The following is a 13,849-nucleotide window of genomic DNA, read 5'->3' as shown; positions in this document are numbered from 1 at the left end:
GCTGCCTGCGCTCCGCAGCCACTACAGCAGAACGCGGCGATGTTTCATCCCACCTTAAAGGTGCAGGCGGTTGACTTTAGTGGCGTTCTCCTTCGGCTGGATGCTCTCCAAATCGAGCTTACGCTGGCTGTTTCCGCCAAACTGCCTACGCTACACCTGTAAGCATGGAGCGTGTGATGGGAGGGGAGCGAGAGGAGAGGGAAGAGAAGGCGTGAGGGGGGGGCGAGAGATAAAAGAGGAGGAGGAGGCGGAATAGAGAACCGTGAGCCTGTTTTAGGAAGGGAAAGCGTACAAATGGCTGCGGAGAGAACATGCAGTATATGAAGAAAGGAGCAAGAGGAGGGAGCAGGGGTGGGGGGAGAGTGTGGTGGGAGTGAGGAGGCGGGGGGGGGGGGGGGGGTTGCAGGGTTGAGATGCAGCAGAGAGCCAAGCAAGCCTCCTGGCAACCTGAATCCTTTCCCTCAATCGGGGAACAAGAGGGACAAGCCGTGCTGTGTGGAGAAGCTCACTGAGCACTTTAAGGCTCACAACACTGATGGCCCGCTTCTTCTACTCCGCCATGGCCTTTCAGTGAACCTCTCAGAGAGAGACCTGTTGGCTGCCTTGTGATTCCGGGTTGTGAATATGGCGCTGCTCTCCTACGTACACAAACATTCTTTTGAAGACAAAGCGAAAAGTTCCCACCACCACGCCCCTCGATTGTCTGATCGTCAATGGGATGTTAATGGAACGACTGCACTGCACAAGTCATGCTGTTGAAGGTCCCATAGGTCAAACAACGTACACAGTCCATAAACCCATTGTGTAGAGCATCAGACTTTGTCAAGCTGGTTTCCCCCACCATATATCTGCTCCAAGATTAAAGTGGGCTTGTGTGATCCGGCCAAAGAGTTTGTGAGTTTCCCCGACTACGCCTTCGATTCATCGAGCCAGCACAGGGGCCCCTCCAGAAGCATTTTCTATAGAGGTGTTTCTCTCCCACACTGAGGGTGATTACGAGCAAATTAGCTCTTTAGTAAGGAATACAGTATCAAGTGGTATAGTAGAAGTGAGAGTTCAGAGTTCACACAGACTCTACATAGCCTCCTCCCTTACCCCCAACCGCCCCTTCTCCTCCCTTACTCTCTTAAAAAACACCCCACTTAAGGACTTATTGTATGTTGTACGTCCTGCAACCTGATGTATGCACTTATTGTATGGTGTACGTCCTGGGACTTAAAAATAGTACTCAGCATTGTGTAGCATCTTATCCTAGTTATCTTTGTTGTATACAGGAAATTGTTTAACTTAGCAATTGTATGTGCTTGGCACTTGTTCTATTAATAGCTTTACTGTGCCAACAGCGAAATATAGTGTTGTTTCTCTTTCTTGTGACAAATGTGCTTATTTTTAGTGGCTTTGAAAAGAAAAGGCATCTGCTAGATTCCCTAAAAGTAAATGCAATGTGAGAAGTGGATCACCAGAATAACGATTCTGTCTAATCATTTCTTCTTCTTCATCTGCCCCAACAGAAACGCCACAAAGCTGACAATGTCGTGAACAAAAAGGAATGTCAAGGTGAATACAGTTTGATCATTGTTTTGTGTTCCTCTTTTGGGTTTTGGCGATATAGTCAAGGTACTCTTATTTTGTCTCTAGGATTTGGGCCTTTTTTAAAATTGTGTTTATTGGTCCCCGCAAGACAAAGACAAACGTTGCTGTGAGCTTGGTTATTAATTACACTTAACACAAATGTTTTATGAGGCAGCAGACACCAAAGGCATACCTAACACACCTAGTGTGAGTGGGGACAAACGAATGCAGCAAACCTTGTGATATTTTGACCAATCGGGGGACTGTGCTACAAACTAACGAACGACTGCATAGCTTGGCTATAGTCACACTTGCACCGTCCAAACCCAAAAGGTTGACCCATCATACATAACTTTTTGCTACACTTTTTAATAACACAAAATATGATGCGCTAGAATTTTTCATTGAATCAGACTAAATTATATTCAGTGTAGCAGTTGGATCGTATGTGATTCTAGACTAGAATGGCGCATTGCCCAATCTCTTAAATAACCGGATTGCATTGTTGCGCCTGCCATAGCCTTTCCCCCTGCTCATAATTTGCCTTTATCTTTCCCTGCCACAGTGTTGAGGAACGGTGCCTGGGAGATCGTGCACTGGGAGAAGGTAATGTATTTGACGACATACTGTGTGAATTATCCTGTCTATAGACCTGCGTTTACTGGCCGTGTTGCGGAGCATCTGGAGGCGGACGAAGCACACGTTTTGTGCAATGAAACTTCATTATAGAGGCGTACCACACACATTTCCTCATCAACATCCAGTTTCTAATTATTTCGGTGTTAATGATCCGAGTGGAGGGTGGTGAGTTGGGCATGCTGCAGGATAGAGGGCAGTTCCAACTGTGGTGTGGGGAACAGCCGGTTTTCATACCATGGCACAAGGCACTCTGTCTGGAACCAGGAGGAGTGTTGGAACGCAGCCTGAGCAAAATGTTATATGTAGGAGGTTACAGCACTGAACAATTTAAATCTCCCTTTCTCTATGTCTGCCTTTGTCTCTCTATCATCATCTCTCATGTCATTATTTCTCTCTCTCCCAACTCCCCCTTGCCTTGTCTTTCTGTCATTCTCTCTGTCTCTTTCCTTGTTTCTCATTATCTCTTCCTTTCTTTCCGTCTCTTTTTCTCTAGCTCTCACACATTCTCGCTCTCTCCCTATCTCACTTCTGCACTCTCACAATCGCTCCTACTATCTCTGTTTGACTCAAAGGGAGAGAGAGGGTAAACTGAGACAGATATACGTAGCCAAAGCGGTCTAGGCCGCGTGTTGTGGGAGAGGTTTGAAATCTAGCCTTTCTCTTTACCATAGATTGCCATATCAATCTCTTGGCTTTAGTTCCTCATGGTAAAGGAGTTTGTGTTATTTAATCGTGTGAAGCATTAAAAATGCAAAGATGTCAACAAAAGGGTTGACATGCAATAATGGAACACTGTTTCAGCCCTTACACAAATTAAAAGTGCACATCTTTTCTGGATTTTTGCAGCACTTGTATAGTGAAGGCTTTTTAAAGAGCCGCTTCTCACACTGAATTGGGCTGTGTTTCTTTTCCGTGTACCCTGTAGACCGCACGGCCCCTGAAATGATTAAAAGTGTTCATTTAAATTTGCATTTGCAACATCAGTGGCGACGAGAGAAGAGCTGAGTGGGGTTGCTGGTGGTGCAGTGTTAATATACGATTACAAGGTAATCGTATTGCTAGAACAACAATTCATTGTCATAACACAAAACACTGTTATGGGCTTGTTCGGTCCCACAAATCAGACTTTAGATGAATATCTAAGGTCTGACGGCGTCTCCCCCCCCAGCCCTTCTGCTTCAACATAGGAGGACAGCTGGATCCAAGATGGGTTATTGCTTTCAGGGCTTGAAGGATACAATAAAGGTTAACTGATATAGTCAGAAGAAGGCCAATTCTCACTCACTGAGTGTCTTTAGGTCCATACTGCGATCAGGGAAATGGGTGTTTGGGTAATCCTTTCTTTTAAGGCATTATCGTGTTTGTTGGTCTTATCATGGTTTTTGTAAATGCTGGTCTATTCTCAAGTTATTCCTGAAGCAAACTAATTTTGATGAAAGTTTTCCTATCCATTTCTGTTCCCAAGGTCGTGTGCCCCAGTAACCAGCTCCTGTATCTTTTGCAGGTTGAGGTTGGCGAGGTTATTAGGCTAAATGACAGCGATTACATTCCAGCGGACACTGTCCTTTTATCATCCAGGTATCGGGCTCAGACCGGCTGCACGGATATGGGGAGGAACATCCCAACCCCACGTTCCCCAAATGATCCTTATTCTTCCTTCTTGCTCGCTCTTTCTCACAGCTCTCGCTAAACAAGTGATGTGGAAACGTGAATCGCGACAACATGAAACTATCTTTGTCCCCCAGTTTGTCTACCATGCCACTGCATTCAAAAGGGTTGGGTTTGATATTATTATTTTTAGAAAACCAGTTAAACATTGGCCTAGAATGCATCACTTGTTTAGCTTGTATAGCTGCGCTGGGACTTGCAACTTGCACCCCTCCTTCGCCTCTTCAAAAAACATTTGGGCGTGACTTGGCCTTCGATTTTACAACCTGTATTTTTGTTTGGTTGATTTCCCATTATTTTTTTATTCAACCTATCAAAGTGTATAGACAAAACTTCAAACTCCTAACTGTATTATGTGACATAATTTGAAGATATTTCGATAGTTTCCTTTAGTTCCTAGCATCCCTACGTGACTCAATGGTTCTGACCGGATGACCGGATTCCTTGAAAAGGCGAACTCAGGACAAGCCCTCATGTTTGGATCGCACAGGGTTAATCATTTTCTCTCCCCTCCCCGTAACGGTTTCTCTCTCTTCTCGCTTGCGATTGGTGCCTGTCCGTCTGGGTCAACGACCAAAAAAACAAAAGCTCCTTTTTTTTTCTGCTCCCTCCCACCTTTTCTTGTCCTCTTTCTGAACGGCTGAACTTTCTGAACATCTCTCTCGCCCTCCCTCCCTCCCTCCCTGCCCGTGCCATTGTGTGACGGCTGCCATCAGGTGGGTGTTGGGGAGGTAGTTCGGGCAGCCAACGGGGACCATCTCCCGGCCGACCTTGTCATACTCTCCTCCAGGTCAGCAATCCACCACCACCACCACATACAACACACTGTTAGCCGTTGAGGCCACCGCTGGCAGTAACATAATGGGTGTAGTGGGCAGGGTCGGTGGGTGGGTGGGGGGGGGCAAGGCAGCACACAGCAGTTCAGTCTTATCGATACACTGCGGTCAACTGTAGCCTAAGCCCTGATCTCCATGTGGAACGGCCCAGATAATACTAGGTTTTCCTACTCTGGAGGAACGGACTGATTGTCTTGGCAGAAGCCAGACACCGGACTGAATGCCAGGGGTCACTGACCGCTCCCTTGTATTCCTCCACGTATCCGTCTCCAGTTTAGTCTCCCCGGTAACACCACTATGGTTCTGTTGATTCTGTTACTGCTATCGGATACTTTGGAGTACAAAAGCACATTTGGATGCGGCACAGGCCCGAGTGAACGCGGATCAGTGAGGGGCACGTGCTCTGATGGAGAAAGTGCACCTCATTGACCTTTTTTGAAGTGTGTTTGGTTTCTCACCTTTGCATGGCTTTGCTTGTAGCCGGAACAAAGACATTTGATGTGAAATCTTGCATGGAGTCACATATCAAGTGTGCAAAATGCCTAATGAGCGATGGACTTTCACCTTAATGCTACACATTGCTATATACATATTATAGCTTATTCTGTAGTGTGTTACTATTCCAAAAGTATGGAAGTATTGTCCTTGTTTTTAGGAATGGGACTGCCAGGGTATTGCACGGGTTCCAGCAGAGCCCAGCATTCTTTCCTGAAACACTGCTCTCCTTCATGGCTAATGCCAGAAGATGGTTTTACAATGAGCTCCAGAGTCCAATTCCCTTCACTTAAAGGACGTCTCCTCCACCAGTGTCGCTGACTAACCCGCCACCCAGCTCACCCACTAGTCCATCGGGCTCTGTCTGTTACGATCCCATTTGCCTGCTTTCGGTGTGGTGCTTTGTGTGCCTGCTAAGTCTCCCGCCCATCCCATCTCTCTCTCTCTCTCTCTCTCTCTTCTAACAAGATACTTGTTATCTCACTCTATACCTTTTCCTCTCCTTCGCCCGCATGTTCTTTCAGTGGAATGTTATTGCTTTCTTAGGAAGACAAGGCCTAACTCAAGGCAGCAACAAACAATGTTGTTTGACTTAGCGGGCTTCATTATTGTTTACTTCCCAATCTGAGAAGGACATCTTAGTACAATAATGGGTAAACACGAAGAAACCAGATTCCACTACCAACTCCCACGCACATTTTGTTGGCAGTGATCGTGGCTTATGCAATCTCTTGTAATCACTGCAATGGAAAGTCTACCTTTGTGTACATCCTATGACTCGGAGACACTGTTCTCCATCTTTCTCTCATAAACAGTGAACCACAGGGAATGTGCTACATCGAAACATCCAACCTGGACGGAGAGACCAACCTCAAAATAAGACAGGTGATCTCATGTGATCATCCATCCTTTTGCACGTGACACACACTGCAGTATACGCAACGCCACCTACAGACGCTATGCTTACTATAAACTAAGACTGTGCAAGTAATCTAATTTTGCGTCAAACAATCTTTTTCTTTTTATATATATATATATATATATATATATATATATGTATATATATTTATTTTATTCATTGAAGGTTTTATAGAAATTGACATTATTTTAGATTTGAACATTTTCTAATTGAACATTTTGTGTCTTTTTTTTTAAGGGGAAATTTCTAAATTCTCAGTTACAAAGAGTTTGTTTTTGGAGAGAAATGCTGAATAAATGCATCATGTTTTCAATATCGACCGACACAATCGTGACTATGATTTTTCCCATGATCGAGCGGCCCTACCACCATAAACCAACCCACCCTGATGGTGTCTGATGATGTCCCCGCAGGGTCTCCAGGTGACCTCGGAGATCAAGGACATCGACAGCCTGGTGCGCCTCTCTGGGCGCATGGAGTGCGAGAGCCCCAACCGCCACCTCTACGAGTTTGTGGGGAACATCCGATTGGACAGAGACAGGTGGGGGACCCGCATGGCCCCGGCCGTCACTGCTGTCTGTCGGCCCTGTGGCCCCGTTGTTAGCTCGTTAGCCGGCAGCACAAGCAGCATCGCTCATTTATTAATAATTTAATCATTTATTAATTGAGTTGTTTCTAGTGCTTCGCGTCTCGAGTCTTTGCCAGAATGTGCTTAAATGCGGCGAGAGATAGTCTCTTTATTGTTATATCTCTTCTATGGAAATTTAATTTATGGATATGAGCGTAATATATACTCTATGTATTTAATCTATGGAAATTTGATTTATGTATACATTCCATATATATACTGTACTGTATTTAATCTAGGGAAATATAATAAACAGATATGAGCGTAACATACTGTATGTTGATATTAAATATATATGCTGTATTAAATCTTAGGGAAATATAATTAACAAATATGACCATAATATATATACTGTTGTATATCGTATAAGCAGAAATTACCTTAACATACTCCGTATTGATTTCCCGACCGTGTTTGTTTGCAGCACACTCTCACTTGGCCCTGACCAGATCTTGCTGAGGGGGGCTCAGCTGCGGAACACCCAGTGGATCCACGGAGTGGTGGTCTACACGGGACACGACACCAAGCTCATGCAGGTAACCTTTCACATAGTCGCTGAAAACAACAACAACCCTGAACTGATTAGTAGCAGTGTGTTTGGATGATGGCTGGTTCAAGCTGCCTCACCTGGCCTGAGTCACACTGATTGGAATATGGGCCAGGGTGTGGCTGCCACACCCCACCCAGGTGACTTTAATTGGGGAGATTAGGGTGGTGACAACCGGTTTAGTGCAGCGGTTGATTGACTGTAGCTGTGTTCGAAATCGTTCACTATTCCCTATATAGTGTATTGTGAACTATATAGTATATAGTATATAGTGAACTATATAGGGAACGAACAAATGAGAATTCGGACATTACTCTGAACATTTCTGAACGTCATTTGCGTCAGTAAATGTGCCCGCATTGCATTGTGGTATTCGGGAGTATCGTGTAGGGAACATCATATGTTCGCTCAAATTTTGGGTATTTTATAGTCCACTATATAGTGAATGAAATTAACCACTGAGAATTTGAACAGCACTACAAAATGGCGAGGTCACTAGTGTACTATATCCGTGATAGGGAACGATTTCGAACACAGCTTGAAGGATAATTTTGTGTATCGGGTGTAACGATACACAAAAGTCACAATTCGGTACGTACCTCGGTTTTTAAGTCACGGTTCGGTATGTTTTTCAGTACAGCAGTTTTTATTTTATTTTTATTAAACAATTGGATTTAGATTTGATTTATTAAATTGTATCAAACAAATGCCTAACACAAATGAAAAGACATCAAATACAATTGGGGATAAAAACACAATCAAGTCCCCTACAGCTAATGATATGTGAGCTGGTGCTCCTTGTTCACCATGAGATCTCTGTTCAGGGTGATTTCTCAATGCACAGAACAGGTATGCAGCCTCACCCAGCCCCAGAGTCCAATCAGTCATCTGCTTCAACCAGCCATCATCCACACACACTCCACAAATCAAAAATAAATTGGATCACTGTTCTTAAGACTCTATTTAACATAAAATCAACCAAGGTGTAATGATTATTCGTACAAATAGTACCTAGTAGTAATGTGTATGTAGTTATTTAGTATAATTTTTTGGGGGATTTTTGTCAGATTTTTGTCCATATATGTATGGTCAAAAACAAATTACTAATCACAGCCTGTATTATTTTTGTATTTTTGTATTATTTTTGTATTTACGCGCCTTGAATTCGCACATGGTCGGACAGACGCATGGTCCGATATGGTATAATCCCCAGTTACCCCCTCTTACCTCATCGCATTCAAATCCCCTCCGTCTTCTCCACCCGCCGGCCCCAGAACTCCACCCGGCCGCCACTGAAGCTGTCCAACGTGGAGCGCATCACCAACTTCCAGATCCTGGTGCTGTTCGGCTGCTTGCTGGCCATCTCCCTGGTGTGCTCCATCGGACAGACCATCTGGAAGTACCAGTACGGCAACGATGCCTGGTACATGGATCTCAACTGTAAGGGCCCCTCACGCGGCAAGCGCTCTCTACCTCTATAGATATATATAGATATATATACCTCTTATTCCACATATTTGGTCTCACTTGTTCATAACGGCTTAATTCTTTGTCGTTTTGAGTTACCTTTGCTAGTCGTTGATGTGTGTGTTGCTGTCGTTTTTTACGTTGCCTTGGTTGACTTAAGAGTATGTATCGCAACACAAGTGAAATATGTGGCAATGTGGGAATAGGTGAATTCCCTGTAGCTGTAAAAACTGGACGATGTGTGACACGCATAGACATGTGATGTGAATGTGTGAACAAAAAAAAAAAAATGGTTGACTATCATTGCGCTGCTGTTCTGTTTGGTTCCGTTCTAATGTTCTTTTTGATATTTCTTTGTTTTGTTTTTTTATTGTTTTGTTTTTTGTTTTTGTTTTTTTAACAGCTCCAGGTAACAACCATTTAAAAGCCTTGGCCATCCGTGAATGACCCTCCCTTACTAACCCCTATCAGAAGCTCTGCCTTCGCTAAGCAAATGAAGCCCCCCTACCCTCGCCCCCTAAATGGTTGCCCTACGTTCTAAGGGCCCATGCCATGGACAAGTTCATACCAGGGATCCGACAATAGGTTTCTCCCCTTCAGCTCTCTCTCTTTTTTACCTTCATTTAGTTTCGTTGATAGTGCCTGATCCAAAACGTGTATCTCTCCTTTCTTCCATTTTTGATTTCATTTCTTTTCTCTGTGTGGCACGTTAAACTCTTTGCAGTCGGCAGGGCTCAGACCTCCATCTTATTTTTTTCCTCCCCCCCCCCCCCCCCTCTCTCCGTCTTACTCTCTTCTCGCCCAACACAAACACAACTCCGACAGTGTTTCTCTGCTCTGTGCCTGCCAGGGAGATGAGGTTGTAAGCGGGATGCTTTTCACGGCAGACGGCTTATTTTGTTTGTCGCTTGATATCAAAGTCGCGCCGGCGCCCAAGGGCGAGGGAGAGCGCTGACATTCTCAAAACGCCTCTGCCGGCCTTATTTTCCTGTGTTGATTCTCTAAAAGACAGACAAACACAACAGAGATTGTTGAGGAACTCACTGCCCGAATCTCACATGGAGAATATATTCAAATTCTCAAGTGAATAATGTCACTTTTTTTTTTTTTTAAGAATATATTTAAATTCACATGTAAATAATAATAGTACATTTTGTAAGAATATATGCAAATTCTTGCATGAATAATGATTTTTTTAAGAATAATATATTTCATAGTCCCATATTCGGTCCATATAATGATATAACACAAGGAAATGAAGGCACCATTCAGCGGTCTATACGTTAACTAGACAGGTTAAAGGTGAGTGCTTTAACCAGCATGTCCTGATGAAGCTCTGAACACTGGGTTTACAAAGTGCTTATCGTGCCATCCTGCCCCATTACTTTGTCTCCCAATAGCTCTGTCTAGGAAAGATTGTTCTCTAATCAATTTAAACTTGTTTTATGACTTACATTGTTCCTTTTAAAAAAAAAATAACGGTACAATAATGAACATATGTGTAAATATACATATATAGTTTGGCTTCTCTCGTGATTGACGCCAAAGAATGCAAAAGCGTTAACCCACATCTGAAAGAGGGTGAGAAAACACTTATGAGGTAACCGTAAGTCATAATCCAGGCAGCCATTTTGAGACTGTTTTTATTTTGTTATGAGGGTGGGTTGAGACTCTGTCCAGAGCACATTTCAAACCGGTGAGAAAAGGGAGAGGTGGCTTCAACATATATATATTTCTGAGTATATATATCGGTTTTTAACATACACAAACATGAACCCAAAGTGCAATATTATTTTTTTTTTTTAATGATAATGACGACGACAGCCAGGTCAGCCTGGGACTTAACTGTCGTACATTGAAACACCATGGGCTGTTAATATTCACTCCTGGTGTGGTAGAGAGTAGACACATCCCGCTAACACCAGTCTACACTGGAATCACTCGCTCGTATACAGCTTAACAGCTGAGTACAGAAATGCTTGACAGTTGCAATGTATGTCTATCCCCCTGCGATCTTGGATAGCTCTCTGCAGTGCTGTGATGTGCAGTCTTCTGCTGATGTAATATTTATCAGCTTCCCTGACTAAGTGTAGCAATGGTTGGGTTCAGGTTCAGCATTTTTTTCGGCCACGCATTGTGTCTTTGCTGAAAGTTTGCTTGATACCCACGAAGGTTGGGAAATTGAAATGGTCTCGCCTTCAGTGTCAATATTCTCAGAACTGGAAGAAAGCCAACTTAATTTTTAAAAATATATATTTTAGACCCCTACCTTCCCTCTCATCTGACTAATTAACCAAGCTGGCCGTGAATACGCAGATACTTAAACTCACTAACACCGACGCATGTCACAGGTTGCTGTGGTTTTGATTGACCCTTGTCATTGGCAGCCTTTTTAAAAAAGACATCCCATGCATTAAAAATTGTTTTAGCCAAATAACCTCACCTTTTTATTGGGCACCACAACGCAAGCTACAGCGCAGCGTTCCTTCCGCACACACCCAACTGTTTTCAACATGATCCAGCTTCTCTTTTCCCACTCGTCGTTGGTTGGTTGAGAATGTGCTTTGGACTGAATCTCCCTCCTTTTTTTTGTATTGACAGCATCCCTTCCCTCTCCACTACCGTCCGCCTCTAGACTACCCACCAGCCCCCCCTCCCCCTCCCTCCCCCTCCCTCTTCCTCTTCCTCTTGTGCTGTTGTCCATTCGGCCATCTTCTGTGTGCCTTTTTTTTTTTTTTATTGTTACGTTTTTTGCAATCATTCTGTCATGCGGGGTGGACTGTCCCCTCTCAACCGCAATGCTAAGATGAAGTCTTGGGGTTGATGAAAGGTAACTCTTGCACATTCACCGCAAGCCGAGTCAAAAAGGTAAATCACATCACTCCCCTCCCCCTCCCTCTGTTGTTTGCGTGTTCACGTGTGTCGGTGTGTGTGTGTGTGTGTGTGTGCGCGTTCGTGTGTGTCTGTGTGTGCGTTCGTGTGTGTGCGCGTGTGTGTGTGTATGTGCGTGTGCGGGTGGGCGGGGCTGTTACATGTCTCCCCCAATCACAGAATGAGGGCGGGAAGCTGCATCATTTGCATAGTCATCCGTTAAGACCATCGCCTGGATCATGCTGGATGCCAAGGCTGCTGCTGCTGCTGCTGCTGCCGCTGCTGCCGCTGCCGCTGCTGTTGTTGTAAAAACATGACTCGTGACATCTCCCACAACGAGATCACAGTCGTTTTCTGCTACTTTAAAACCCGTGGGGACTTGAGGGCTAAAAAAAAAAAAACCCAAACCAACAACCACTAAAAAAAAAAATACAACAGACTTCACTTCAATTGGTTGTTGAGAGGATTCGGTTGGGTGGAAGCGGAAGGTTAATCCCGGCTAATGGACACCAGTTTCTTTTTGCGATGATGCTGTACATTAGCTGGGAGTAGCTTTGGGCGGTTGTTCTGAGTGTTGTGAGCGACTCAGCCGGTGCCGACCCCCCCCCCCCCCCCCCCCACCCCACACCCCCCCACCCCCACCCCAACCCCCCCCCCCCCCCCAACCCGCGGAGGCCAGGACTCACTGGGCCTCCTGTGTTGTCGTTCTCTCTCTCTCTCTCTCTGTGTCCTCCGCCTTCCCCCTCCGCCTCTCGACAGACGGCGGCGCGGCCAACTTTGGCCTCAACTTCCTCACCTTCATCATCCTCTTCAACAACCTGATTCCCATCAGCCTCCTGGTCACCCTGGAGGTCATCAAGTTCATCCAGGCCTTCTTCATCAATTGGGTGAGCGCTGCGTCGTCGGAACGGTGATTCACGTGGCCGTGCGTGTTCTGGTTTGATTCGGTCTCACCCGCTCATGTTGAAATCAAGCAGTCGGAGTTGCGTAGTTAGTTATGCATGTTTTGCTAGTTAGTCTAGGTATATTTTTTTAAGTTCTAACTACTACTTCCGGCCTTTCTCTGTAATGCCTCACTGCAATACATATCAAAATGGATCCCGTCACACGGACTATTCATGTGAATGTGGTTTGGTTTTCTGCTGGTTTCAGGACACTGATATGCTGTACGAGCCGACCAACACACCTGCCATGGCTCGCACCTCCAACCTCAATGAGGAGCTGGGACAGGTAATCCCCCCCCGTTCACCGCTCTAGAGCTCTGAAGCCCCTCCTCATACACATCGGTGGACATTGTAGTCTAGTGGATAGTTTATTGATGAGTATACAAAATACAATTCATGAACTGAACTTGGATATAAAATGTCCAATGTAAGTTGGACATTTACAACCTCTAGATCACAGTTGATCTAAAGGTTATTTTAGTAATTTGGCAAAGATGTACGTTTTGGAAATATGACTAAGAATGAATTCATTTTAATTAGTTATATCGTTGAATTATCAGCAGTTGACACATACTATGCAGATTCTATTTCCTGGTATGCAATGGTATGTAATTAACGTTTGGGGTTGAGTTAATCATACAGCACACCCACACTGCAGGAACCCCCCCACTCTGTGATTGGCACAGAGACATGGCTCACTGTCACTCTCAGTCACATCTCACTCCTCTCCTCTCTCTCCACTTCCCCTCTCCTTCCCTCCCCTCCTCTCTCTCCCCCCCCCCTCTCCTTCCCTCCCCTCCTCTCTCTCCCCCCCTCTTCTCCCTCTCTCTCTCTCTCTCTCCACTCACCCCCTCCTCCTCCCATCTTCCTTTCTCCTCCCCGCTCTCTCCACCCCCCCCCCCCCCCCCCCATCTCTCGCTTCTCCCGCCTCTCCTCTCCCCCCTCCCCCCCCCCTTCTTCTCTACCCCACCCCTCCTCCGCCCTTTCCTCTCTCCCCTCCCCGCCCAGGTGAAATACATCTTCTCTGACAAGACGGGCACCCTGACCTGCAACGTGATGCAGTTCAAGAAGTGCTCCATCGCCGGCGTGACCTACGGGTGAGTCTTCATCCACCTCCACCCCCCCCGCCCACCCACCCACCTAACCTCCACCACCCTCCCACCGATTGTTTAAAGCCGCGCCCAGGCGTCCCTCCATGCGGTCTTATTCTTCAGGCCTCTCACCTTCATTAAATGCCCCCGTGTGCAAGGGTGTACATCTGCC

The 13,849-nt window shown here is 45.3% G+C and overlaps 1 protein-coding gene across 2 annotated transcripts in view; it reads left to right on the top strand.

Annotated features, from left to right (window-relative positions):
- Positions 1–13,849, top strand: part of atp8a1 (ATPase phospholipid transporting 8A1) — a 102,705-nt gene that overhangs the window by 23,034 nt on the left and 65,822 nt on the right. For both annotated transcript variants that reach the window (XM_084469966.1, XM_084469965.1), the window contains exons 5-14: positions 1,512–1,557; positions 2,138–2,178; positions 4,596–4,669; positions 6,026–6,095; positions 6,543–6,670; positions 7,182–7,293; positions 8,579–8,744; positions 12,402–12,529; positions 12,795–12,872; positions 13,595–13,683. In XM_084469966.1, the coding sequence (XP_084326092.1) occupies positions 1,512–1,557; positions 2,138–2,178; positions 4,596–4,669; positions 6,026–6,095; positions 6,543–6,670; positions 7,182–7,293; positions 8,579–8,744; positions 12,402–12,529; positions 12,795–12,872; positions 13,595–13,683 (932 nt within the window). The remainder of the gene's footprint in view (positions 1–1,511; positions 1,558–2,137; positions 2,179–4,595; positions 4,670–6,025; positions 6,096–6,542; positions 6,671–7,181; positions 7,294–8,578; positions 8,745–12,401; positions 12,530–12,794; positions 12,873–13,594; positions 13,684–13,849) is intronic.

This window comes from Micromesistius poutassou (assembly GCF_964030765.1).
Source record: "Micromesistius poutassou genome assembly, chromosome: 6".
NCBI classification, from domain to species: domain Eukaryota; kingdom Metazoa; phylum Chordata; class Actinopteri; order Gadiformes; family Gadidae; genus Micromesistius; species Micromesistius poutassou.
This window is presented reverse-complemented; position numbering and strand designations above follow the sequence as displayed.